Genomic DNA, 26480 nt, shown 5'->3' on the forward strand with positions numbered 1-26480 from the left:
CAACAGGGGGAAACAAAGGGTAGATAGAGAGAAGGCAGAGCAAGGCAAAGAGAGAATGGAAATAAAGAAAAAAAAGATGAATGGAAACAGTTAAAGGGGTTGTTTAAATGAGCGGGGTGAGTAAGAGGTGAAGACAGAGATATGAGGCAGATATGAATAAGTGAAGGATAGAGAATAGAAGGGAAGTCAGATGTGAAGACGCAGGGAGAATAACGGGAGACACACAGATTTGATGTTTCGGGGGCATCGAGAGGACATGGGGTGGGAGAATCGGTGATGTGGAGGGAGAAGAGACACAGAGGAGAGAGACACAAAGACAGAATCTGTTATTTTCACCTGAAGGGCTGATCGGTAAACTCCCTGTTTTTGAGTTTGTCATCTAAGCCTGGACCCTCAAAGCCTCCACATCCCCGCAGCATGGCCTACTAGCCCACTACCCACTCTGCAGCCACCTGTGCCCCCAACCAACCCCTCCACTCCACCCCACCCAAGCCTGCCCTGCTAAAGCCAGCCCATAATAGCTGCTCTAATTAGAGCCCCATCCGCAGGGGGAAGAACGGTGTTGCTATGGAGAGCGGCGGAGGTGATGGCGGTGGTTTGGAGTGGGGGAGGAGGGGAGGGTGGAGGTGGAGGTGGTGGTGGTGCTGGCGGTGGGGTGGAGGGGGTTGTTACAGCTGAGACATCTGGGGGATTTAATCTGGGCCTCGTTAAAATTCATCTAATTAAATCAGAGACATGACGAGCACACATTCATACAAGCACATACCCACACGCAGCATACGCACACACACATATACACACACATGTGCGCGCAAACAGTACAGAAGACCACCGCGAATTTCACACATCTGCTAATGTCAAGTCGAAACACACGCAACCCACACCAGCCAACTCGACAACTTCCCCAAAACAAACATGTCATGCTATCGCCGCGGAGAGCAGAGCGAAATAACATACAACGTGACATGCAGAATGTAGACACCACACACATACATACACACACACACACTTTGTCATTCACACACATAATATATATGCATGCGAACAGCATGCGCACACACACACACACACACACACACACACAAATCTTATACAATAGCACTCCTGCTCTATGTAATTGCTGAGTGGTTGAGAGAGCGCACTAGGCCACTCCGCCCCTTAATCAGGGGTTATTAGAGGCAATGCACACAGCTTTCTTCTTTCCTCTGCCTCTGTTTCACTCACATCCTCCTGCTACAAACCATTCTTACTCACGCTTCATCCCTCGAAACAATCACCCTGTTTTACATTCATAATTTTTTTTTTTTTACAAGTAAACCCAGTAAAACAAAGCTAGATTCATTTTAAACACATATTTAGTTTACTTTTACTATATTCACCTCTTTGGACAAACTTTCCCAAATATGTATTGTAAGTCCATATCAATTATGCAAAACACCAAATAAGAATATATGCAGGCTATTGTGCTATGCTTTATTTAGACCTCCACGGTGCAATCACCTTGTCTCGGGTGATACTTAGCGCAGGATGCAGCACAGTGTCACAGGTTAGGGTTAAGGAAACATAACTGCTTGGCTTAAAATATCTGTTTTGGTCACCACAAACCTGGCTGGAGAAAGACCAATGTCCCATTACAAATATCCATTTTCTGTCATCAATATTATGGTTGGAAATTGTCCTGTGGTCCCCTTACAAACGCCCAGTTTACAAATGCTGAAGCATCATGTCCCCTATTCAAACATCACATTTACAAATGCCGAACATAAACTCAAACTGCAGTCATCGGTTCAGCAGCCTGTAACATGTAACTCCACCACCGTCCCCTCCATCTCCCAATATGCAAGTCAGGTAATAAGCACGTAATGGGAACTTGATATAACAGGTTTTGTACAAATATCAACATGATACATGGCCTATGACCCCTAAGTATGGATGTATCTGTGGTTTGCAGAAACGTTGACTGCTAAAATTTCATCCTGGCAACTGGGTTGCTAGCTGTAAGTACATGTCTATGAAACTCTTCCACTGTTCTTTCAAAATAACCCTGTGACTGACCTTTGACAGTGACGTAGACGGTCTGTGTAATGAACAGCTGTGGTTGGATGAGCACGCTGCAGACGTAGGCACCCTCGTCCATCCCCTTTTGGACATCGCTGAGCTTCAGGGTCCCGTTCTCATACACCACCTGAGCAGATGCGAGCAGGGTTACATTCAGAGATGGTATATATGGCATGTTTGGTCCTTTTATTTTTTATACAGAGCTGTGAATTTAAATGAGCTAACATTAAAACAAGGCTGACAGTGATGCATAAAGAAGTCCCACTGATTTGCTTTGTGTATCATTTTTATTCTAAAATCGTTTTTTTGCTGTACTGATAAATAAAAAACAAAACAGTGTAATGCTGTATTCCTCAAACATAGGCTCACAGGGAATGTAGAATTCAGTGATTGTAACCACCTTTTATCTGACAATAAAACTCTTTTTCTCTGTCAAATGCTCACTCGTGTCATTATATAGACATGAGAGCATAAATGTCACATCACCGATTTTATATGCATTTTCATCACTGAAAGGGCACCTTTTTTTCAATTATGATTCATAAAGAAAGCCCTAATATTGTTCCCAAATTGATTCAAAGGTCTTTTAGGAAACAGGCTGACACAAAACAATCAATAATCCAAAGCGATCTCCACCTGGCGATGGTTGTCAGGCAGCAGAAGCCCCTCCTTGTACCAGTTGATTGAGTAATAAGGATATCCGATCACACGGCAGTTTATGAACGTGTTTCTTCCAGCCACCGCGGTGATGTTCTTCATCGGACGAATCCTTGGAGGACCTGGTGAACGGACAGAGAAGAGACAGAAAGGAAGAAGAGAGAGGAGGAAAAGGAGAAGATCATTAGTTGATGGTGTCAGAAGCAGGTCGTGGAATTTTTAGGAATAAAGGGGAGGGGTGATAGGGAAGGGAGTTGGGGAGAAGGGAAGGGACAGAAGAGGAAAAAAAGGACGTAGGGGTGTAGAAAGAGAGAAAGGTAAGAATGTCTTGCCTTACTGTCAAAAAGCAGCTTCAACTGTGGAGTTTTTCTGGTGGAGCACCTGCAAAACTCCTGCACAATATCTGACAATTACTGCCCAGGTGCACAGTTACTCAGCTGTTTACTGAGCTACCTTTATGAAATGCAAGCTAAAAATAAGCCATGTCCAAAGCCTTTAAAAGTCAGTAAGGGAGAACAAAAAAGTGGATGAAAATGTTATGGATTGAGCCCGTTTCTCTGATAGTTCCTGTAATGAGCATGAGCCAAACACGAAACGTTCAAACGAGAATGCCAGACTCCAGAGAGGCAGCAATAGTTTTATTGTTTACAGGTCAGATTGGATTAGTGACGGCAATTCCATTTAATGTTACTGACATTTAAACAAACCAGCATTGAATGTAACCGACATAAGTAGTCTAAAAAGAGCGAGGGGAAGTGAGTGGGTGAAACAGATGAGAAAATCTAGACACTTCATTTAGTGGTTTCAGCTTACCGGAAGGCAGCGCATCGGTGGGCCTGATAATAACACAGCATCACACTGTATTTTGATGTATTTATTTTCAATCATGCTGATCAGCTCCTGTCAAGTGTTTTATGATAGATGCATCCCTCACCTGCCACATCTGTGTTGGATACTGCCGAGCCCTGACCCTCCGATGCGGAACTGATCAACTTTAAATCAGCGCTTTTACGCTTTTTCATTTCCTTTTCCATACCTTCAGAGTCTTGTGCATGTAAAAGATCTTGAAAGTTAAAAATGTCAAAGTCTTCACCAATGGAAGCTCCTCTTGCCCACAGAAAACACTGCTCCTTAAATGCCTCACCAGTAGTCCTGCCTTTGATTCTGTGACTTGTAACATAACCGCTAGTAATAGGTGCTAGTTTAGTGTGTAAGAATTGATTTATCAGAGCTGATCTGTTGTTAGCGGTGCTGGCTCAGGCATATGTGAGCTGACCAATCGGTAACCAGGAGGGGGGCCAGGAGGCCTTAAAGAGACAGGAGCTAAAACAGAGTGTTTCAGAGAGATTGGGAATACAGTACTGCAGCGTTGGACAGTATGATATAATTGATGTATTTTTGAGCATTAAAGCATGTAAACCTGTTCTAGTGGGAACCCAAAATAAAATCACAAGCCTGAAAATGAGCATACATGTCACCTTTCACAACCTAATCATGGATTTTCTATTTATGTTTGATCCACTTTTATTCACTGTGGGGCATGGACAAAGTGCATTTTCCACAGCTGCATACTGGAACAAATGCATCATTCTCCTTGTGTTTTAACAGATGAACATGTCATTCGAGCTGGGGTGACTATTAAGGACATGCTTAATGGGCTACAGTATGTTGTGTATGAGTAACTTGAACAAAATGAATGTGAATGATGTAAAAAATATGACAAAAATGAAGCTTGACGGTCTCAATATGTTGCTCAAGTGTCATTGCCAAAAGACAGAGCCTGAAGGTCTTGGGCAGGCAGGCAGACTGACAGTCAGACGGACACAAAATGTGTTTAGCACCACTGGAAGACACTGGGAGCTATCGCTCAATCATCCGTCACTTCTTCACTGACCTTCTCACCATTGTTCGCCTTGTGTCTTGTGTTTTTGTCTCTCCTTCCAACACTCCTACCCCCACTTCTCTCTCCCTCTTTCGCTCTCCTCCCTTTCTCAGCGCGCGCTGTGCTTTGAAGTTCTGACGAGTGAAAGATGTATTATTCAGTAGCACCGTCGCACAGACACACACGGTGCCACACACACACACACATACAGTAGACACGTGCATGCGTGGTCAACTACGTCTGTGTGCTCAGTGTCTTTGCTGTTGGCCCCTCGCTGAATGAGATAAGTTGACTGTATCACATTTCAGTGGGTGAATAAGCATACTAGTGTGTTACTGCTACGTTTCATATGTGTGTACGTGTGTGCGTGTGTGCGTGTGTGTGTGTGTGTGTTGGCTGTATTTGTGTCAGTTTGTGCTGAATGTAGGGCTGAAGCTCTCTGGCAATGGGGCTCATTCTCACTCCAATGATCATTCTGGCATGTCTGCTTAGAGCAGACTCACATGTCACAACTACACATTTCACCAAAGGACAGACAGAGAGAGAGCGAGAGAGAGTAGGGAGAGAGGGAGAGAGAAAGAGAGAGAGAGAGAGAGAAAGAGAGAGGGGGAGAGCCCTGTCCATCCGTGTCGCTCCTTATCCTTGTCGTCTCTGTCGACAGTGACATCACCAGTCCTGTCACCAGAGTTCATCATCACTCCCCCAACAGATACTAGCACTCCTCTCCTTGTCAATCCTGTTCTCTCATTTCATCTATTCCATCTCTTCCCTCTATCTCATGCCATCTGTTTCTTTCCCATCTAAAAGTTTCTTCATCCATTTGTCTCACTTCTTATTCTTTAGCCACTTCTGTCCATATGTTATGCTACAATCTCTTCATTGAAACATTTCGCCTGGCCGTGAACATGTCTGTGTTTTCACGTGAGTGCACGTACAGGTAGGTGGATGAGTGGGTGTATTTGTTTTCTTCACGTGTTCATGTGTATGCGCTTTCAAAAAAGTGAGACGACAGTCAGACTGCGAGAAGAGAAGAGAAAGACAGAATGAGACAGACGACGTTCACTCTGTGGGCTTCCGGATGAACAAAATAGCTGCAAGAGCTGTAGATAATTAACATATAGTTGTAAAAATAGTCAGACAGAACAAAAAAGAAAATTAAGAAAAGTAGAGCTATATGCAGTTCATGAGAAAGCAGAACAGACAAACAGAGATAGAGGTAGAGATATAGAAGGGTACAGGATAGGATATGGGTCAGGGAAGGGGTAGGGGTCAGGCTATGAGAAGCCTCTGTATGACTGATATTGAAAAGTAGACAGGCACCTCTTACGTTTATGCGCGCTTGGTACTCGGCGCTACCGGCCGAGTTTCGTGCGGCGCACCGATACACTCCTCCATCGCGAATCTGCGGGTTGCTGACGTTGACGTGGCTCACAGTGCTGCCATCAGAGAGCGTGTACTGGCTGGCTCGAACACGAGACAGGTCCCGGGCCACAGGTTCATCGTCCAGGGTCCAGGTGATGGTGGGAGGAGGCGCTCCTTTGGCGGCGCACATCAGGGAGAACGGTTCACCCGGGACCACCACCCTCTCGCTGAAGGAGGCAACAATTCGGGGTGTGCCATCTGAGGAACAATCATATCACGAGAGGTGTAAAGTGTGATTTTAGAAACATTAGTAAGAGAAACACCGGATTCAAAACAGCATTGTGGTGGGAGATGGATTGAAATGAGAGAGGAGACTGAATCACTCTGCTAAGTGGAAGCAAAAGAACACATTTTTATTCACTACATCTTACCATTTCTGGACTCTTTTGAAAGGTTACAGTCGGATTTGTTTTCCCAAACAGTCAGAAGATCTGTAAGTGTTTTGTCATTGATCTATATAAGTATGAGCCCACTGAAATATTTATTATAACTAAGTTGGCAGATGACCTATAAATGTTTCCACATCATATGTGAATTACTGAAAATGGATCTATTTCTTTATTTACACTAACTTTGTGCATATAATCTGGTCCAAAAATGATTGCTTAGTTGGCGTGCAAGTGGCTCATTAGAGAGGTGATGGAAGACAAAGTTGGTCTCCTGCCTTCGCAATCAATTGTTGGCTGTTGTAGGCTCCAGTGCGTGCACATAGCTCCTCACTTTGCGGTCACAGTTACTGATTATCGGAATTTATCTTGAAACCATGGATGTTTGTTTCCTAATATTTTTACATATTGTATAGGTGCCTGTACTCAAAATTAATTAAAAATCAATTCTCTATCAAGCTTGATGACATTTTCAATGCTTTTGTTTTTTGTCAATCAGTTCTCCACTGCCCCTTTCACTTCCTCTCCAGGATATTTTGTGGAAATTCTGACAAACTGCAAAAATATATGCCACTAGCAGGTTCCCAGCTTTCCCAGTGGATGTAAATGTGTAATGCAACACAGACATGGCAACACCTGTCTGCCCTCACCTTCCAGCAGTATAATGGAGAAGTCCTGGGCGGTCTGGCCCTTGCGCGTGGCAAAGCACTGGTAGGCTCCGGAGTGTCTCTTCTGCGCAGCGGAAATGAACAATGTCTCATTGTGAGCCCCCTGGATAGAAAAGTGCTGATCAGGCAGGACGGGTTCTGTGTTACGATACCAGGACACGATAAAGTGGGGGGAACCCTGGACGGCACAGGACAAGATGACCGTGCTGCTGATCCCCGTCTTCAGGTTCTTGGGAGACAAGGTGACCCGCAGTGGCTCTGGAGGTGGAAGAAGGACCAGGTAGAGATTAGTTAAAAAAGAAAGAGAAGAAGAAGCAAATACTTTTTCAAATGTCAGTCAGTCAGAAATGACAACCAAAATATTGAAGCTACAGTATTGGTGTGATTCCAGGCTTGTCTCATGTCTTGCATTGCTGAACAAAAGCAATTTGAATGGAGCTACGCCCTGCTGGCAAGGCAACACAAATCATATTTTGGTGTAGTGTGATTGTGTATTTGTTGTTTGTGTTTCAAGATTTCTGCCACTGTTATCGCGTGTGTGTGTGTGTGTGTAACTGTGAAGGCTAAGCAGCGAGGAAAACTGAGACAGTAAGACAGAAAGGGGAGAAAATGTCAGTGAGCAATAAAGCAGCTGGTGTTAAGTGCTGGAGGCTGCTGAATGTGAGTGAGCATGTGTGTGAGGGAGCGACAGTGCATGTGTAAGACTTTCTTCACGGGCAATAAGTGCATGTACTGTAAGTGTGTATCCAAATGTGTGTGTGTGTGTGTGTGTGTGTGTGTGTGTGTGTGTGTGTACCACCTTCCATGCCCTGTCATAGGAGGTTTGTGGGTTGTGCAGTGATGTGCCCTGTGGCCAGTCTGCCCAGCATCCACTAACTTCACCTTTTCCCCGACCACACTCCCTCTCCTCCACCTCCTCCCCCATTTTCTCCACAAGTGTGCCTTCTCCTCTAGCTGCACCAACTCCTCACATGTCTTTCATTCACACGGACGACATTATGAAATTCTCTCTGCCTGCCCTCCCTCTCACACGTCCTGGGTAAACAGAGCGACAGGCCTGCTGTTCTGCTCCGTCACCGTTGCGAGGCCTCGCTGAGGTTTGAGAGCACAGCGGGGGGGAACGAGCCGTCCTTGGAGATCAAGCTCATGCCTGCTCGGCCCAGACGAGGGCGGGTTGGAGGGGGGTGCATGTATGAGGCACGGGGCCAGGGCAAAGCCAGCAGAGCTTAAATGATGTCTCCATCATGCCTGTCCATGACCTGACATCACATTCATTACCTCTGTCCATCTCACTATTTTGCTCCATCTGTAGTTGTCAGTGTAGAACAGTGGAGGTCAGGAGAGGTAGATAAAGTGTTGCTTTGTTGTGTGCTGAGAGGGGTGGTCATGGGTATTAAATAGAGGTATTTTATGACTGTGCTATACACTCTTCAGATCTTTACCCACCTATGACGTTGAGGTGACCTGTCACCTCTTTGGAGCCGAAGCTGTTGGTGACCTCACAGATGTAGTTGCCACTGTCCTCGAGCCTCAAGTCAGAAACGGTGAGGCCGGTGATGCGCCGCGTCCAGCGGGAGTCTGCGGGTAACGGCCGACCATCCTTCAGCCATCGGATGGTTGGGTTTGGGTATCCGGATGCAATGCAGGGTAGCTCCACACTGTGCCCCACCTGCACCTCACCGGACTGGAAACTGTCCAGCACTGACGGGGTGGACTCCGTAGGGTCTGTAGGTGTAGCACGTCACAGAAATTACACATATATTTGGAATCAATAGTCCTTTAATTATTTTTGGATTCTTCACTATTTGGCTGTTGTAGGCTCCAGTGCGGGCATATAATCGCCTAAATGCACGGTTTGAGGAAAAACCCTTCGAGAGGATCAATACCACTGTTGTGTCTGTACAGAAAACATATGAAGCTACTGCTAGCAGATGGTTAGCTTAGCACAAAGACTGGAAAAAAAGGCTAGTAACAAAGAGGATAAAATTAGCCTAATAGCATCTTTTAAGTTAACATGTTTAATCTGTATTTTTGTTTAATTCACACCAAAACTGGAAACGACAGGGTTTTTTGACACACAATATTTAGGTCATGTGTACTAACTTCCTGTCTTCTCTGGTTATCTGATAATATCCCAGTGATAAAAAGAGGAAGTGACTGACCCTGGCAAAGAAATAGCTCAGAAGATAATCTTCCCATAGCATGTTCTTACAATTTTAGGACACATTAAACAAACATGATACAACATATTATTTCTAGGTTTTAGAGGTGCTGGTAGGTGGTTTTCCGTCCGGTTGGATAACCCCAAGTTACCCTCCATTTCCAGTTATTTTTCTGAGTCAAGCTAACCACAAAGCTAACGATCTTCTCATCTAACTCTCAAGCGAGCAAGAAAGCAAATAAATATTTTCCAGTTGTTGAACAATTACTTTAAAACTAAAACACAAACTGTTTTGTAACTTTTAAAGCAGTAATTGAAAAAAAAAAACACATGCCACTGCGTAAATACTCAGGCTTTAACATGCGAGTAGAGTAGAATGTAAAAATGGTAACTCAGTGCCTACCCATAACAGAGAGCCTGGCTCCATTGCTCTGGCGAGTCTCTCCGCTGTACTTGTGCTTTGTGATGCAGCGGTAGGTGGACAGAGCATCTTCCTTCTGCACTTCTGAGATATACAGCGCGCCAAATGAGGTCAGGAAGAAACGGTTACCTGTGGAGGACAGCAGAGGGAGAAGGGTCTGTAAGCCTTTTGAGTTACAAATAAGCCATCATAACAAAGACATTTCATTTGAGTGTAAAGCTTTGCATTCATGCGGATGTATTTGCTTCAGGACGGGATCTTTCTCATTTCAGAATCAAGCCTAATCCATTGCATTGTGGGTAATGTATGCACCAGGTTTGAGAAGCAGTCCACTGGTCTAGCATGCTTTCTTATAACACTGTGGACAGTTTAAAAACAGCAGACCCAGACATGTCACTGTTTTTATGCCATTCCTTTTCAAAACCTAGTGCCTAGATCACCCACAATGCAATGTAGCCACTGAGTGACATCACTAGAGGGGATTTATCAGACTAGATGCAGCTTCCTCTTAAGCCACGAAGGCTTTATACTACCTTTTCTTATCCTGACCGTGACCTGTAAACCTACTCATACTGTAAAATAATTGGAGCTACCTTTTAAAACTTCCACAATTCTCAGTCAATGCAAATACACAGGTCTACATAAAAGAGAAGATACTTGCATGTCTTTTCAAGTTGTAATGACTATTCTGAATGCTGTGAGAAACAATTATAACCCCTTTGTATCGTCAAGATCTTCTATATTCACTGTATTCATTATTCTTCATCTCTCTATACATTTTCACTCGCTGGAAAAAAATAAAAAATAAACCAGAGCAAAGAAAAACTGCTGTTTGGTGAAGGAAAGGTCAAACAAGATATGCGCTGCTTTTGAAGTAGATGCCAACCTCTCAATCATATGACCCTCTTGGCCAACCTTGAGCACATTTTCCAGAGAAATCACTGAAAACGCCGTGCTTGAACATACACGTCTTCAAAAAAGACCCGACCGCAGCACTTAGGTGAACACATGGGAGCTTTTAACACACTCGGTCCCATCCATCCAGCAAAATATACACAATAGAGAAAGACAGATGAGGGGAACGAGAGTAGAAAAGAGGAGAGTTATTGTAGGTGTTAATAATTGATGTGTCTGTGTGTGTTATGGTAACAGCAGATTAGAGTCATTTTCATTTCACATCACTGACTGCATGGTCCTCCTCTGATTTATCTTCATGTCAATAGAGACAGCGTGTGTGTGTGTGTGTGTGTGTGTGTGTGTGAGTGTGTGTGTATGTGAGAGTAGAAGAAGAAGAAGAGAAGAAAGAGAGATGAGGAGAGTGTATTTCAGTGTTTGATTCTTTCCGCTTCTCTGAATCTTTTTGTATTCTGTTCCCCCCAAAGGATTATTTTAGACAGTGTGCACTTCAGAGTTTGTAGTATATTGCAGATTGTTTGGTTATGTGAATGCCGCTGCAGTTTGTGTGTGTGTGTGTTAACATGCTGGCTGTTGTTTGCTGTACATGATGTTTTAATGTCTTTTTGCAGTGTTGACAAGAGAGGACGCGAGTGAAGCACAGGTGCATTGAATGGTTGAAGACTGGAAGTATGAAGCAACCACAGATACACTCAAACACAGCCAGAAGCGACACTGTAGGTCAGCGCCTCACAGCAGCTTTATTCTAAAAACACTTCAGGATTTGTTCAATTTGTTAATACATTCTTGAGAAAAAATAGGCCGCTATAGTGTTGAAAAGGAGCAGTTCACTATGCTCCTGTTGTTAAATTAACATGTTCGAGTCAATACTGCTGGTTAATTTCCAGAATTTCTCAGTTTCTATTCAGATGTTTAAATTAACAAAGTGACGCGTGTGCATGATGTTAACATGTCAATACACTGTTTTCTGTGTGTGTTGGTCTAATTGAACATGTGAAGGTATGAATGTGTAGGTGAGTATCAATAACCAAGCTTGTGTGTGTGTGTGTGTGTGTGCGTGTGTGTGTGTGTGTGTGTGTGTGTGTGTGTGTTTGTGTGTGTGTGTGTGTGTGTCCGTGTCCCCAGCCACAATGTGAACAACGACAATCGATGCATTTTATTGCTGCACAACTCCATCCAAAGGAGATTTATTAAAACAGGAAAGACCGGCCTGGCTCCATGCCCCACACATACACACACACACACACACACATACACACACACACACACACACACACACACACACACACACACACACACACACACCCACACACACACACACACACACACAGGCTCCATCACTCTAACAAGACTAAGATGTGAAAAAGACCGAGGGCTTTACTTCTTGTGTCAAAGCTGAAGTAAAGCCTGAAGTAAGGCTTTTTTTTTATTCGATGTTCATTCATTGATTAATCTGTTGATAATTTTTCTAATTATCTAATTGGTGAATATAAAAATCAGGAAACTGTGAAGTATGGCCTTCAAAATGTCATTTTTGCTTTCGTTTTGTTCAAGCAACAGCACAACGACCACAGAATTTCAATTTACAATGATATCAAACGTGTGCAAACGAATGCGGTTCACATTTATTTGACTTGAACCATTAAATGATGACGATCAATTTACTGATGTTGAGCTAATCAATTAACTTACTGATCATCCTTACAAAGCCTTTGAAAACCTAGTATTTTGTATCAGAAAATTCCAGATCTATCAAAATGTCTGCATGTATTTAAGTCTATAAAGGACTTCTGAATTATTGCAATATACATTATGGAAAAATAGATAAACACATGCAGTAGGTGTGCATGATGCCTGTAAATCTGCATTGCATATGTGAAAGTTCACACACATGTGTTTTCATGTGAGTCAGACTGTGCTGAGTGCTAAGCGACGTAAGCTGTAATTTCCGGGCCTGCCCTTTTGTTCCAACCTGGGTATTAAGCCTTACAGGATAATATGCACTTGGCGAGTAGAACCCTGTATAACACACTGCTACACCCTGTCACAACATGCCTGTAGAGAGGAAGACAGACCGGGGGGGTTTGGAGGGGGAGAGGGAGAGCGGGTGGGGGGTTGAGTAAGACATTTCAGAGATGGTTAAGAATGGAGAGAGAGGAAAATGGCAAGTGGTGCAGGGGCCGTTAATGAGAGGGAGCTTGTCAACGCTGGGTGTAAAAGAAACCTATTCTATGATTCCTCTATGTTTTAACCTACGGTATTTTCTTTTTTTTTTTTTTTTTTATCAATTCCTTAATTAATACCAAGACACTATAGTGATATTTTCAGGTTTCTTGTTTTGCACTGTACAAAGCATCATGGGGAGTGTACAGTTGTTCTACTAACTCAAAACACATTAACCCCCAAAACGCAGGACTTCTCTGTTGTCACATGTATCTATTAATATACATATACTTACCACAAGTTAAAAAAAGCTTTCAGACAACCAGTCAAAAAGTTGCAAAAGTATTGCAAAAACTTTAGTTTTTCATAAAAGGTGTGTTAGAGCTTGTATAGTACCACTTAGACCCCAGACGATGCACAGTTAAGTAGCTTAAACTACATTGAAAATAGCAATATAAGGCAGCTACAGCATATATGACCATGTGATACTCCTGTAAATAACTGGAGTAAAGAGATTAAAGAACGGGACAACGGCGAGGCCAAATGGTCAAGATTTCAGCAATAAAAGTGTAAATATTCTTGAATAAAATCATTCTGTTCTCTATTTCTCCTTATCTGCTCGGAGTTCACCCAGCTCCTCTTCACTTCCTCTCCGCTCTCACTTCACCGCTGCTCTTTTTCCTACCTGAGATGTAATTTCTAGTCTCTGCCTGCTCTCCTGCTGTCTGTGAAGATGTGACACACCTAAAACAGCGGCAAGAGGGCGTAGAGGAAGGCAGTGGAGGAGAGGAAGGGGGATGACCCTACAGGGAGGAGCACGGCAGATGGAGATTGATGGAGGGAGAGATAGGGAGATAAAGAGAAACATGCCGTTGGGAGTGACAGAGGAGGGGAGTGAGAGTGAGAGGGATGAGGGGCCCGCAGGCCCGAGAGCCACACATGGGTAAAAACAATTCCTCTACGTCTTCCTCTATCTCTCCCTCTCTCCCTCGCTCTTTCTCCCTTGCAAGCCTCTCCTTGTGGGAGAGGAGATCAATTCTCGTCTAGTCTGCCTACGCCTCCAGGAGTTTGTTGTTGTTGTTGAGTGTGTGTATGTATGTGCTTCTGTGTCTGCTGTGTTTTTTTCTTTTTCTGCTGTGGGAGGCAGGATGAGATCTTTTGAGGTCTATCCCGCACCCCAAGGGATGCGCAAAATCCCCTCACTTCCTCCTTATTTCCCAACCCTTTCCTCCCCTTCTGTAAAATTCCATCTGTGTTGACATCTATTCTCCGAACCCGGCCACTGTTCCTCCAGCCTGCCCTCTACCTCTTTCTATCCCCTACCCTTCCAATGTTGCTTCTCTTTCAGGGGGGTCTGTAAGTAATGGAATCAGTTCAGCTGATCAGCCCGAGGCAGGAAGTCAAGCCAAGTGCATAGAGAAGCCGCTGGTGCTGCTGCTGGATGTGTGTGTGTGTTCAAGAGTGTGTGTGTGCATGTATGCCAGAAATTCCACAGACAGACACATACATGCAAATAACGAGACAGGGAGACAGGAAGGGGGACAGAGAGAGAGAGAGAGAGAGACACACACACAATGAAAAAAGGATTAGGAAGGCCCGGAGCATCACTTGTCTTCCCCCAAAGTTCCCCCAGAGAGAGGACACCCCTCTTCTTTGAGATGGGGTGGGGGAGACAGTGGAGGGGAAGGGGAGGTGGTGGAGGTAAAAGATGAAGGGATGCAGGCAAAAGGCACAGCTAAATATATCTCGGTGTAGTATTCGGCTGCCATTTTCAACAAATTATCATCAAGCGGGAAGAATGGCGACGTAAGAGATCATAAGGAGCAAAAACAATGAGAGGAGGGAAATGATAATGGAGGAAATGTTGGGAGGAGGCGTGGATCAGATCAGACAGGGGGAGCAAGACAGAGACAGCAACTAAGAAAAGATATACATATTTTGAGACGCCGGCCAGACCGCAGAGACAGGAATAGATAAAACAGCGAGGTGAAAGCGAGATAGGAAAGCGATAGCAAAGAGAGGAAATGGCGTAAGTAAAAAGGGGGCTTGTTCTCGGTGCTGCCATGTAAATGAAGGCGGCGCTGCAGCAATGCTAACTAACAGCAATTCACACTGTTGGACTCATCACTTATTAATGCTCTACGGCTCCCCCCCCTCCCTCCCTCCTCTCTCTCCCTGTCTTTACCCATTCCTCTCTCCCCTGCTCTCGCCAGGATCTCTCTTTTTTGTTCGCTCTCTCGCTCGCTGTTGCTAGGGCCCGTGCACTCACGTGACAACAGCTGGGTAGGGGGCGCTGCGGTGGCACACAGCGACATGTGAGAGCGTTCGTTTCATGTGTGTTGTTTGGCGCGTGTGTGTGCGACAGAGTACCCTTCATTAGAGGTATAAAAAAAAAAAAAGAAAAAGAAAGAAATGGGGAAAAAAAAGGAATCAGCCATTTAAATGATGGCGGCGGAGATCAGAGGAGAGGAGAAAAACTGCTGAATGGATCTGTAATTGATTCACAGGCCCGGGCTACAGGCCACGGAAGAGCTCAACACATCTCTCTGTGCACTATGTCACTTTATTTTTTCACTCGGCGCCTTTCAACAAAAACGCACACTGAAGACTGTAATGAGCATTATCGTCAAGGTTTGCCTTTCAGATTTCTGAGGCTAAATGGACCACAAACTCGGCACAATGCGGACCGGCAGTTGCACAAACAGACTGCACACACACGGATACATAACAACCACACACACTTGCAACGCAGAGCACTCGCAAAATCCGTCTCACGATCCACACAGTCTTACTCCCACTGTCTCACAATCCACGTTCGCGGCGTGCACTGCGAGTATGTGTATGTTTTTTGTGCAGAGCATCCTCACTACAGGATGCCACAGCGATGAGCAGACAGTGGAGTACACCTACACATTCCTTATTTATACTCCTCATCCTGATTCGACTTTGCATCGCTGCTTTTCTCCTCTTTTTCCTTTCTTTCCTTCCTTCAACAGTGTTTTTATTCATCCCCTCATCATCACAGTGCTAATTTTACCGGCCCTGTCTCTCTACCACAATTTGTCCCTCGTGCTGCAGTGGCTATGAAGACTTACATGATTTAAGTCGTCAGTGTTTTCGACGCTCCATCATCCCTCTTGTTGCAATATTTGGGGTACCAACTGAACCCATTCCCTGAAGCTCTAGAGACACTGACATTGGAGCATTTTCCACCCTTCTGGCCCGGCAGTGAATACTCTTCATCATCCCTTTCCCCCTAGCTAAAAGATATAAAGTATTTTTTATTTAGCCTTACTCAATCACAGGCTCTAACCATTGCTTTACCTTCAAATGGGAACTTTTTGTTTCATACTTCAATAGCGTCTCACATAATTCTTAGTCTTCTATCTATACCGCCTTTTTCTTTGTCTCTTTTTTGTCTGCTGATTAGTTTGACACTAAACTTTATTCTCTCTGTCTTGTTAACCTTGATCCAAATGTAACATACACAGTGATAGACGGTGTTGAGTATATGCTTTTTCTGCTACATGATATTTCCACTCCACTACATCTTGGAGTCACATATTGTACGTTTTACTTCACTACATTTATCTTATAATATGGCTACTACTACTATCAGATAAAAAACAAAAATCTGAAAATACTGAAGGTCCAATAATCGTCCAGGCCTTTAATCGGTCAAATCTGACATCAATAGTTCACTTTGTCTTCTAGCTTTGAAACTTAAGTCTTTTCATTATTAGAAAATCATTTTTAATACTTAAATACATTACGTATCAGATTAATTTTACTGAAGTACTATTTATATGGGTGTATTTCACTTTTAGCAAGTGATATTTGAATGACTTTTGGGTAATTCATACATATATCCACATGTGTAAACTACAAACAAATGAAAAGGCTAACAGGGCTTGGTCTGCACAGGTGTGTATCACTTGTGTTTATTTGTTTCTTGTCTGTTTATTTATTTGCCTATTTTTTGACAGTGGTCTTTGGAAGATAGAAAGTATCTGTTAATGGTATCCAATATATCCATAAAAAGCTCCATCTTAGCAGATATTCTTCTGTAATTTTCTGCAATGTTTTGATAGATGACTCGGTTTCACTGCTGAGAGAAAGGGAGCAAAAAGAGGACCTCGGTGAAATCTTTTCTACGTTATAAACACCCCTAGTCTGGTGTGCTTGGGTGAAACAGGTCCATTGATAATGCAATGTTTTATTGCTGCTTATTCCCAAAGATCGCTGAAATCTACTGGAGAACAAATGAATACGCATACCTCAAACTAACTAATTTTGCAGTAAACACACACAGAACCAAATGTCTATAAATGACAATATACAGTAGGAGGCTATAAGAGTGTGCAAAGGGATGCATCTATATTTGTGCTACAATGGAGTAAAGTTGGAGGATGTTCAAAAGACATATTAGGGCTGAGGTTACATTAAATCTGTTGTATAATTGATGGAGTTAAACAAGATGTATCTACTGTTCTTAACTTAAACTTAATTCATCAACCATTTATGTAAGAGGAAACACAGTTGAGGACTTGCTAACAAGCTACAAAAGATATAACCATGTTCTCATCAGTACATGAGAGGTGGTGTGGTAAGGACACACATTCAAGGTCGGCAGCAGATCAGCACCATGGACAGCTACATTTCAAATATCAAGGAATGTTGGGTGAGGTGGCACCACGGACAGCGCTGCAGCCCAAAATAGGAAAACCTCCTCGTGCACGGTCTCATCGTATGGGTCTCTGTGGTCCCATAGCTGGCACTATTAAACTGTGTGTCTGTGTGTGTCTGTGCATGTCTGAGGGTAGTGTTAGGCACAGTGGATACTATGGCAGAGCAATAAAATAGTAATGTGGCATATGGCCCAGTGCTACAGCCCAGCCTAGCAGCAGTCAGTCAACTCCCCTACCAGAGAGCATCTAACAGTGCTACCCAAGTTGGATATATATTAGTGATGGGTAAACACAGGGGTGACAGATACAACATATAACGAGAGGGCAGAGGGTGTCCATCAGATGGTTTAACAAATGAGGCAGCAAACAAACTTTGCAAGCAGCAAAAATAGACGGTCGTGAGATGCATAAAGCAAGAGGGCACAGATAGTGACGCACATGGCCAGCAGTGTAGCACAAATGTGACACCATGTTTGTCCAGGCTAGGGTTCAATTTCTCAAAGTGTCACAGCATTCTAAGTGAGTAATAAAATGGTGGCAAAAAGAGTAAAGTAATAACGATTCATGGTAATCCTTGATCACAACACGCGCAGTCGTTTCCATATATTTGGCAGCTTCAACACTTCAAGATTAATTATTCCACCACATGTAACTTTTTTGATTCCTACGTATTTTGATGTTTCCTTGTTTCTGCTGTACTGAACTGCCTTAGCACTACCTTCTGAAAAAATAACGTTACTAAAATTAAGTTTATGCAGCATGAAACCATTGTGACCTTTGAATTGTCTCTTAAAATAACAGCTTCTAGGAGCCTGAGGACATGAGGACTGAAACTCAGATTTTCCTGACTGTCTTCATGCAGGCTTGCTAGTCCTATATGTCTTTCAGTCTCATACTGTCGTACTTGACACCGAATCATCTGAAAGGACACTCTGCTGCCACTATGTCTGTTCAATTGCCCTATTTTCAGATCTTGTTTAAATCAATTCTAAATGTCTGTAACTATATTGTAATTTTATCTGTTTACTCTGCATTTGAGTCTTCAATTGCTGTTTTTTCTTCAAAAAGTGTTTATTATCCTGCATTTGAACTCTTGGCTAATAAAGACTGTTGCTTTTTACAGTTAGCTGTTTTGTTTGAAAAGCTCTGTTTCACATCTCGACACCATTGTGAATGAGAAAGCCTCTTCGATGGTCTTTTGAGGTACAATAAAGGTTGTGAAATTCAGCAACTACCTCAGCTGATGAGCACCATTTTACAGAGAGATATATGAGACAGCAAGCTAGAATAAAATAAAGATGAAAGACTGTATTAAACATTTCTTCTTTCAAATATTAAACAGGTAGAGAAGAATGTTTTGAAGAGAGAAAAAAATGAACAGACTCGGTCCTGGTTTCTCCTCCTCCACTCTCCTTCCCCTGGCTAATTTATTTGATAATTACCAAGGGCCTATTATGGCTGATTTCAAGGAGGCACTGGGAAGGCCTACTAAAAGCTATTTCATTTGAGCTGCTCATACTGTATCTAAGCGGCATTCATATGCATGCACACACACACACGCACACATACACACATACACACATACATACATACATACATACATACATACATACATACACACACTATATAAAACATCCATGAGTCCATTCAGCTCCAACATGTAATTAACACCCTCAGCACCTTCATTCACATCTAGAAATATTGAGTGTGTGTGTGTGTGTGTGTGTGTGTGTGTGTGTGTGTGTGTGTGTGTCTCTCTCTAAAGCATGCTGTGCGAGTGCACACATGTATGTGCACCGATGCAGACATGCATGTCTGGAGTGTGTAGGGGGCCGAGGGGTGGGCAGGGGGTGAAGGATAATAACGATTGGATTCTAATAAAATGCTCTCATCCTCCTAAATCCCCGTCCTGCCCTCTCCCCCCTACCTGCCATATTAACACCCCCATTACAAGGGCAGATGAATGAAAATGAACAGAGCTGTGGTGTGATTCCCCGAGTGTCAAATCAATACCACTCCCCTCCTCCTGTCCGCCCCCTCTCCCCTCATCCCTTTCTCTGCTGCTATAATTTTCGTATTCTCCTCTCCTCTGTTGGCTCTGAAGAATTGACATGTGTTTGACAAAGGGAAATCTACACCTAGTGACAATAGGCTCTCTCCCTATCTGAGCCCCCCCCCCCTCTCTCCCTCTCTCCCTCTCTGTAGTATGAAATGAATGACGCTTGCTCCTATCTCCTCTCTATTCACATTCAAAGTAGTCTATAATAGTTAAGTGCTACTGAGATCAAGACAGACATAGAAAGAGCCACAAGGACGGTGCATTACTGCCACTTTCTCTGACTCAACCAGAGACAAAAGCTTGTGTAAGGACTGGGAAGAGGTTATGTCAAAATAACGGGGGAAGGTTAATAAAGGACAGTTGTGTGAGTTTCACAGGCGCCGTCTCTTTTCTTTCCTCTCCCGATGAGACCAGGACACACACTGGAATCGGAATAATTGAAGAGGAAACACACACACTCCGTCTATTCTTATCTCTCTACAAGTGTTTCGGTTTTTCAGCCCCAACCCTTGACCTTCTCATCCCTCCTCTCTTCCCCGTGTTTACCAGGTTCGGCATGATGCTGTGATCTGAGGATAGGTATGCGGAGTACTAATGCACTCATTAAAAAGGCATGCTTCACCGTCAAATGCCAGCTGCCGCCCTCCCCAGCACCGCCCGCCACCCTCACTACCAGCGCCACGTCTTCTGTTTTTCTTTGTCTTTCCCCATCTCGATATCTATCTGTTTCCTTGGTTTCTCTGTTCTCTCCCTCCGTCTCTCCTCCTGCTGCCGTCTCTCTCCGTTTTCTCTTTCTATATCTGTTGTTAGAAGGTGGCACCCCTTACACCCACGCAGCCCTCACCCTCTCTGAACAACTCATGCTTGAGACTAGAGAGAGAGAGAGAGAGAGAGAGAGAGAGAGAGAGAGAGAGAGAGAGAGAGAGAGAGAGAGAGGAAGAAGAAAAACAAATAAAGGAAATGGAAAAATGCACTCATCCAAACCAAAAGAAATAGAACGAGGGAGAAATCTGATAATCTGTCTGTTTTTATCATCAGCCCACTCCCTGCGTGTTCATCTCCGTCTTTCCCTCTGTGATGGTTAAAGGCCTCCACCATACTAATTGGAATTGGCATAAATATTCAAGCAGCAAGATGGAGGCAGGGGTGGATGTCTGAGGAGAAAATTGATAGAATTGTGGGTGGAAAGTAGAGCTGCAATGATGGATCAATAAGTGGTCAATTATTAAACTACCAACTATGATAATCGATTAATAGATTTGAGTAATTTTTGATATAAGGAGTAACAATTCTTTGATTCCAGGTTCTGAAATGTGGTTATTAAATGTATATATTATTAACTGGCTTCTTTCTCTACTCCTCTGTGAATATCTTTGGGTTGTCGACAAAACAAGACATGAGGATGTCTTGTCTTGAGGATGTCATGTAATCATTTTTTGGCACTTTATAGACCACATAACTAATCAATTAATCGAGGTAATAATCAACAGGTTAATCAACAATAAAAATAGCATTCAGTCAAAGCCCTACGTTTGCATAAGGTTATAGTTTGCAGGTAGTTGTAGAAGTTGCAGGTAGCATTTTCTGACATTTTAAAGGCCAACAGCTAATCAGTTAATCAATAACAAATAATCATCAATTGCATTAAAGATAGACACAGAACTGTTGTCCTCAGACACGTTTGCACATTTCTCTTTCCTGTTTTTCGGTCTGTTTGTGCACAAAAACACCAAAGAAAATGGCTCTGACTACATTTATCTGCAATTCCATTTGTTCTCTGACGATGACACACACATGCACACAAACACAAACTCCAGACTTGTCAACATGCGCTGCATTGTGTCGCTTTTGTCTTTAATTATTTAGCCTCATAGATAATAGATAAAGACATGCTCGCCAGTCATGAGAAGGCTAACGGGACATATCCAATGCATTATAAACACCACAATGCACACACACACACACACGGAATGAGGTCTACTAAAGCGTGACCTTATTTCTTCTGTGGAAAACACAAAAACAATGGAGTGTGAGCAGTCTAATTTCACACAAAGGTCGGTTTTGTGTGATTGTCATCCATTATGAAGAGGAAGACACGGCCGACGGGGAAAACACTGATCGGGGGTCCTCTGAAAGCCGCGTGCTGACTCTCTGTTTGGCTGTTGAACCTTATTCCGCCGTCTACTTGTGGCAAGTTAATGATACTGTGTAAACAAAGGTATCTGCGCACTCACACACAATGCCGCTGCTGAGAGAGGGAGAGAGCGCTGGCACACGTGTGATAAACTCTCACACAAATCAATAAAGCCTTGCCCTTTGTAAAGCTATGTTGTCCCCAGTGGGAGTACTACAGTGCCACAGCGTGTAAGCAGCACCACAGTGACACATACTGAATCTCAGGGAGCAGGAGGTCACCGGGGAGCAGGGCCCGTGTGCGGCTGAGTGCACCTTGCCATGGCAGGCGGATGTGAGGAGCGAGGGAAGGAGGGGGGTGGTGGTGGTGGTGGTGGCAGTGGAGGGGGAGGCCTGCGACTCTCCTACGCATTCCTTCCCTGGCTCCCCTCGTTCGCCTGCGCCACCGTGATGATGCACCCTCACCACTGTTGCTGGGCATCTTGGCGACAGAGACCCAAAAGAGGATGAAGAGGAGGAGGAGTCAGAGAAATGAGGGATGATGGGAAGCAAAAGAGCTGCAGAGACAGATGTTGCAGATTGGAGTGGAGTAGTGGTGACATGCTAAAAGCGGGTCCCCCAGACGTCGTGGGGAGGCCTGAGGGGCCAGGAGTGCCCGAGGTACGTGCTAGGAGGAGGGGGGGGCAGCACAGCAGAGCAGCAGCTCTCCCTGCCTCCCTGCCTGGCTGTCTCTCTGTCTCTTCTGCCTCACTGCCCCCCTACACTCTGTCCCACTTTAGCCCAATGTCACTGCCAGACCAAGGGGGAAGGGAATAAAAAAAAAGAGAGCGAGAGAAAGAGAGAGCAAAAAAGGAGGATGGCGAGGAGGAACTTGGAGGATTAAAGACAGATTGAGGACTGGAAGAAAAAGATCCCAGGGAGGATGATGATGATGATGAGGACACTGATGCCGGAGGAGACTATGGGGAGTCCAGCTAAGGTGCCATTTCATGCTTTCATGTATCCAGATTTTTCTCTCCCTTCCTCTCTCACAATGCCTTGTCTGGGAATTCTTTTGTCTCCTTGTCACACAAAACACACCGCACTCAGCATATGTAGAGTTACACAAGCAGTCAAGCACAAAGTCCCCGCTGCACATACATGCACACACACCCACACACACACACACACACACACACACAGTGGCTAGTCAGGCGTGCTTTGTGGTCTTGTCAGCTGATCCAGTGTCCCATGGCATGGTGATGTGTGATACTTGGAGATAAGCGTGCTTACCAGGACAGCAGTACAACAATCCAAACGGTTCAATAAACACAGTGTTTCTTTCCCGTTGCTGGGCTCTGATACCGTTGAAATTCATTAGCTGTCCTACATTCCACACATGCAGTCTAGCCCTGGACTCCACACTATAGCGGGAAGTCATTTTAAAGACAGTAAATGTGGGGGTGAAATCCGTGGAAGAAAATAAACTCAAGTTATTCAATTATCAGCATAATACTGTGTGACTCATGATGGACAGTTTAAAAAAGAAGGATTAAACCTGAAGCATGGCAGAGAATGGCACCTGCATTACCCACAATGCAACAGAGTGGAACACAGATCTGCAAGCTCACGTCTCTCTAACCCTAAACTGGTGGCGTTCAGCCCCAACTGACGCCGACTCAAGTGATATCACACGAGGCTGTGGTAAGAGACCTGTAAATAGACTTTTATGTGTCAAATTGGCGGAGTTCCCTTTTGGGGGATTAAAAAAGGTGTCTTACTGTTATTGTTAGTCGGGTCAATAATTCATGACAGGCACTATAGAATCAAGTGAGATCTGTTGTAGCACTGCTTTTGGCCTTCTTCAGTTTACCCACAAGTAGGAGAGAGATGTGCTGAGAGACAGAGAGTGTACCTGGAAGCACCTGATCCCATTTTCAGAATCATTCCTGCTGAAGAAAACAGCACTTTTATGTCTGCAACAGAACCGAGAGCTGATAAGGACCATTGGTTAAGGGGTGACTGAGTGAAACAGATTTGTGAATCCATGTACTGTAGTTCTATCATCTTTGACATGACTGACAAAAGCTAAACAAGTTAAATGTATCTATCCGATAACTTTCCCTCCCCTTTACTGTATACTGTAAGGCTAGGTAGAATTAGTCCACTGTAGATTAGATTATAAGTGTGATTACCATTATTGTATTGTATAAACAAATCCCTGAAGGCCTCTCAACCAGCTTAACCAGTTTTACAGACACATTACCACAGCCACACAAATGCAGCTCTTCTACACTTCACAAAAAAACTATTATTCAACTTTTGAATAACGTTCACCTGGTTTTACTACATCCAAAACCGCGAAAGCCTCTCTGACAACAGTAAAGTCAAGTTCTTGTAAGAATAATACTAACTGATTCTGTGATTATTGTTCTATAATTGTTCTATAGTGGTCTATCACCCTCATCCATCCTTGTTTCATTGTCTGGTTCTTAAATCTCAGTTTGGCTATTCCATCCTGTCCTACGCTCATATTATTTATATAGCGGATTGAGAGTCATGAAAAGTGCCCATAAACACAACATGCATCATGCACATGAAATGGTGCTGACATTGGCTTTCTTCTATTGTGTATTCTATTGATGATCTCTTCGGGTACACATACATATGGATCCAGTCAAGTAGAACAAGGGAAGGTAGCGTGAAAGAACCATGGCAATCTCCTGGCCCCTGCCCGTGCCCCTAAGTTTAATGACAGAAAGCCCTCTTCCACCTTCCCCTCTGACCACCATCCAATCCCTGCACAGTCCTCGACATCGCTTTTCCCTGAAGAGTGGGAGGTCTTGTCAAGGGCTGGCACTGAGACATGGCAGTTTGGCTAGAGGTGGCATTTGCCAAGGTCATTTGGCATGTCTGCATGTGTGCCACCGTCTCTGCTGCACGAGAGAATTCCAACATAACATATTTGGACACAAGAACAGCGCAGAAATGGGCCGTTTTTGTGTTTCAGTTTTAAAATGCAGTATGCAGAGTAGAGGCCATCTTATGAGGCTGCCTAGCTGTCTGCCTGCAGTAAGAGGAAAGGCAAGGCTTGCTGCTGCTGCTGCTTGGTTTTAATGGGCCAGCAACTGAAGCTGAACCTCAAATCATCATAATGAGAGAGAATGAGATCCACATATGCAAGGGGGAGGAAGGGAAGGTAGATAAGGAAACTGGGTAAAGAGAGAGAGAAAGACAGGGGAGCCAAAGAAACAGAGGGGGGAGGAGAGAAAAGGGAGAGATAGGAGAGGGGAAAGAGGGGTGAGAAATGAGAGAGATTCCTCTGCATCTCTGATTTGCTTGGGTGATATTCATCAGAGCGACAGAGCATAGGGGAGGAAGAGATGGCGATGGAGGGAGGCAGCAGTGAGGGAAGGAGGGGGGAGGGCAAAAAGGGAGAAAGAAAGCATAAGTATTTTTTGTTTCTATAAGCCATTTGTTTTTATTAAGCTCCCCTGCCTGTCCCTGTAGATGTTCCCTGCGCTCTCCACTGGCTTGTATTTGTTTATGCTCGGTTACAGGGGCATGCCTATAGCGGTATTTTCAAGCAAAAAGTAAAAGTGTTGCATTCAAAATGTCTGGATTTCATTTTATTTGCAGTGGTTTTGACTACAGTGAAGAAAGGGGAGGAAAGGATCAGAATGTACCCTTCGTGGATGCTGCTAGATTTACTTTATTTTAATTAAGTCTTAACTGGCCTTAAAACCAAACCTGGTTTAATGATGTTGACAGATGAGGAAATGTTTTAAAGTTTTACTCATGCTTAGGTTCAAGCTCTGGTTCCTTCCTCACTCTCTGACGTATCACTCGGTGCTCCCCAGAGGTTCTATTGACAAACGACCAAATGAAACGCACCTTGAATAAAATCAATGATTTCTCGGGGTTCAAACACTGTTGGAAGCATTTAGGGAATTGTAAGTACACGACTTAAACAACTTTGTTTCATTATAAAGCAGAAATGTTACCTTTTATATCTTTAAGGTAAAAAAAAAAATCCAATAAAAAGACAGAAACCAACTATGACAAGTATTATATTGTAACGAAAGCCTCATACATAATTTAGCTCCAAACTAATTAAAACACATGAATGAGTCACACCTTTGCAGTGGGCAACATGATCTTTCAATATTATTTGGAGTTAATCTCACATTTACCATTCTGCTGCCATGAACACTTACTAATGCACCAAATGTGTGTTCATCTGTGGCTAAAAGTGTTTCCGACAACTGCACATTTACTCCTGTTTTCTCTGATTTGCATCTTTGTTAAGAATGAATGGGCTTGCGGCTAAGAGCAACAGACAGGCCAGTGAAGTCAGAAAGCATGTGATGGACTAAGGTGTCACAGATTTTTTTTTTTCTTTTAAAGAGTTTAAACTGTTCACGGCAAGAAAAATAGAGAACAACGCCGGTCTTATTCTTTGGTATGAAAGGAGACTGTTACTTGAAAAAGACGACTTCACTGCTGTTGAAATGAAGTGGTCATTTGGAATAACAACCTCATAATTAATAAGGCAGGTGAAGGTGATTATAACAGCCACAGCCTAAAAAAGCTGTGAGGGAAAAAAAAAAAAAAAAACAGCTGAAAAATATTAAGACACTGGGTGCAGTGCAGTGTGGGTGAAGAAGCTGGAAGAGAATGAGGGATGCAGGGAGGAGAGTGGGAGAAGAGCGAGGGAAAGGAGGGGGAGGGAGGCAGAAGAGAGGGAATGTGACAGAGTGGTGACAGAGGGAGAGCGGAGCGCTGTGTGTGTCAGGACTGTGTGTGTCTCTGTGCTCATGTCCCCAGGCGCAGGCAAACATTAGCTGCATTAAGTGAGCTGACAGGTCCCTCCCCATTACCACTACTG

At 43.8% G+C, this 26480-nt stretch overlaps 1 protein-coding gene across 2 annotated transcripts in view; it reads right to left on the reverse strand.

Moving 5' to 3' along the window:
* The window catches only part of dscaml1 (Down syndrome cell adhesion molecule like 1), a 107521-nt gene that overhangs the window by 32691 nt on the left and 48350 nt on the right, over positions 1-26480 (reverse strand). For both annotated transcript variants that reach the window (XM_030393623.1, XM_030393614.1), the window contains 6 exons: positions 9638-9784; positions 8520-8798; positions 7056-7331; positions 5918-6217; positions 2695-2837; positions 2056-2185 (listed from right to left, as the gene is read on the reverse strand). In XM_030393623.1, coding sequence (XP_030249483.1) covers positions 2056-2185; positions 2695-2837; positions 5918-6217; positions 7056-7331; positions 8520-8798; positions 9638-9784 — 1275 coding nt within the window. The remainder of the gene's footprint in view (positions 1-2055; positions 2186-2694; positions 2838-5917; positions 6218-7055; positions 7332-8519; positions 8799-9637; positions 9785-26480) is intronic.

This window comes from Sparus aurata, chromosome 2 (assembly GCF_900880675.1).
Source record: "Sparus aurata chromosome 2, fSpaAur1.1, whole genome shotgun sequence".
Classification (NCBI taxonomy): domain Eukaryota; kingdom Metazoa; phylum Chordata; class Actinopteri; order Spariformes; family Sparidae; genus Sparus; species Sparus aurata.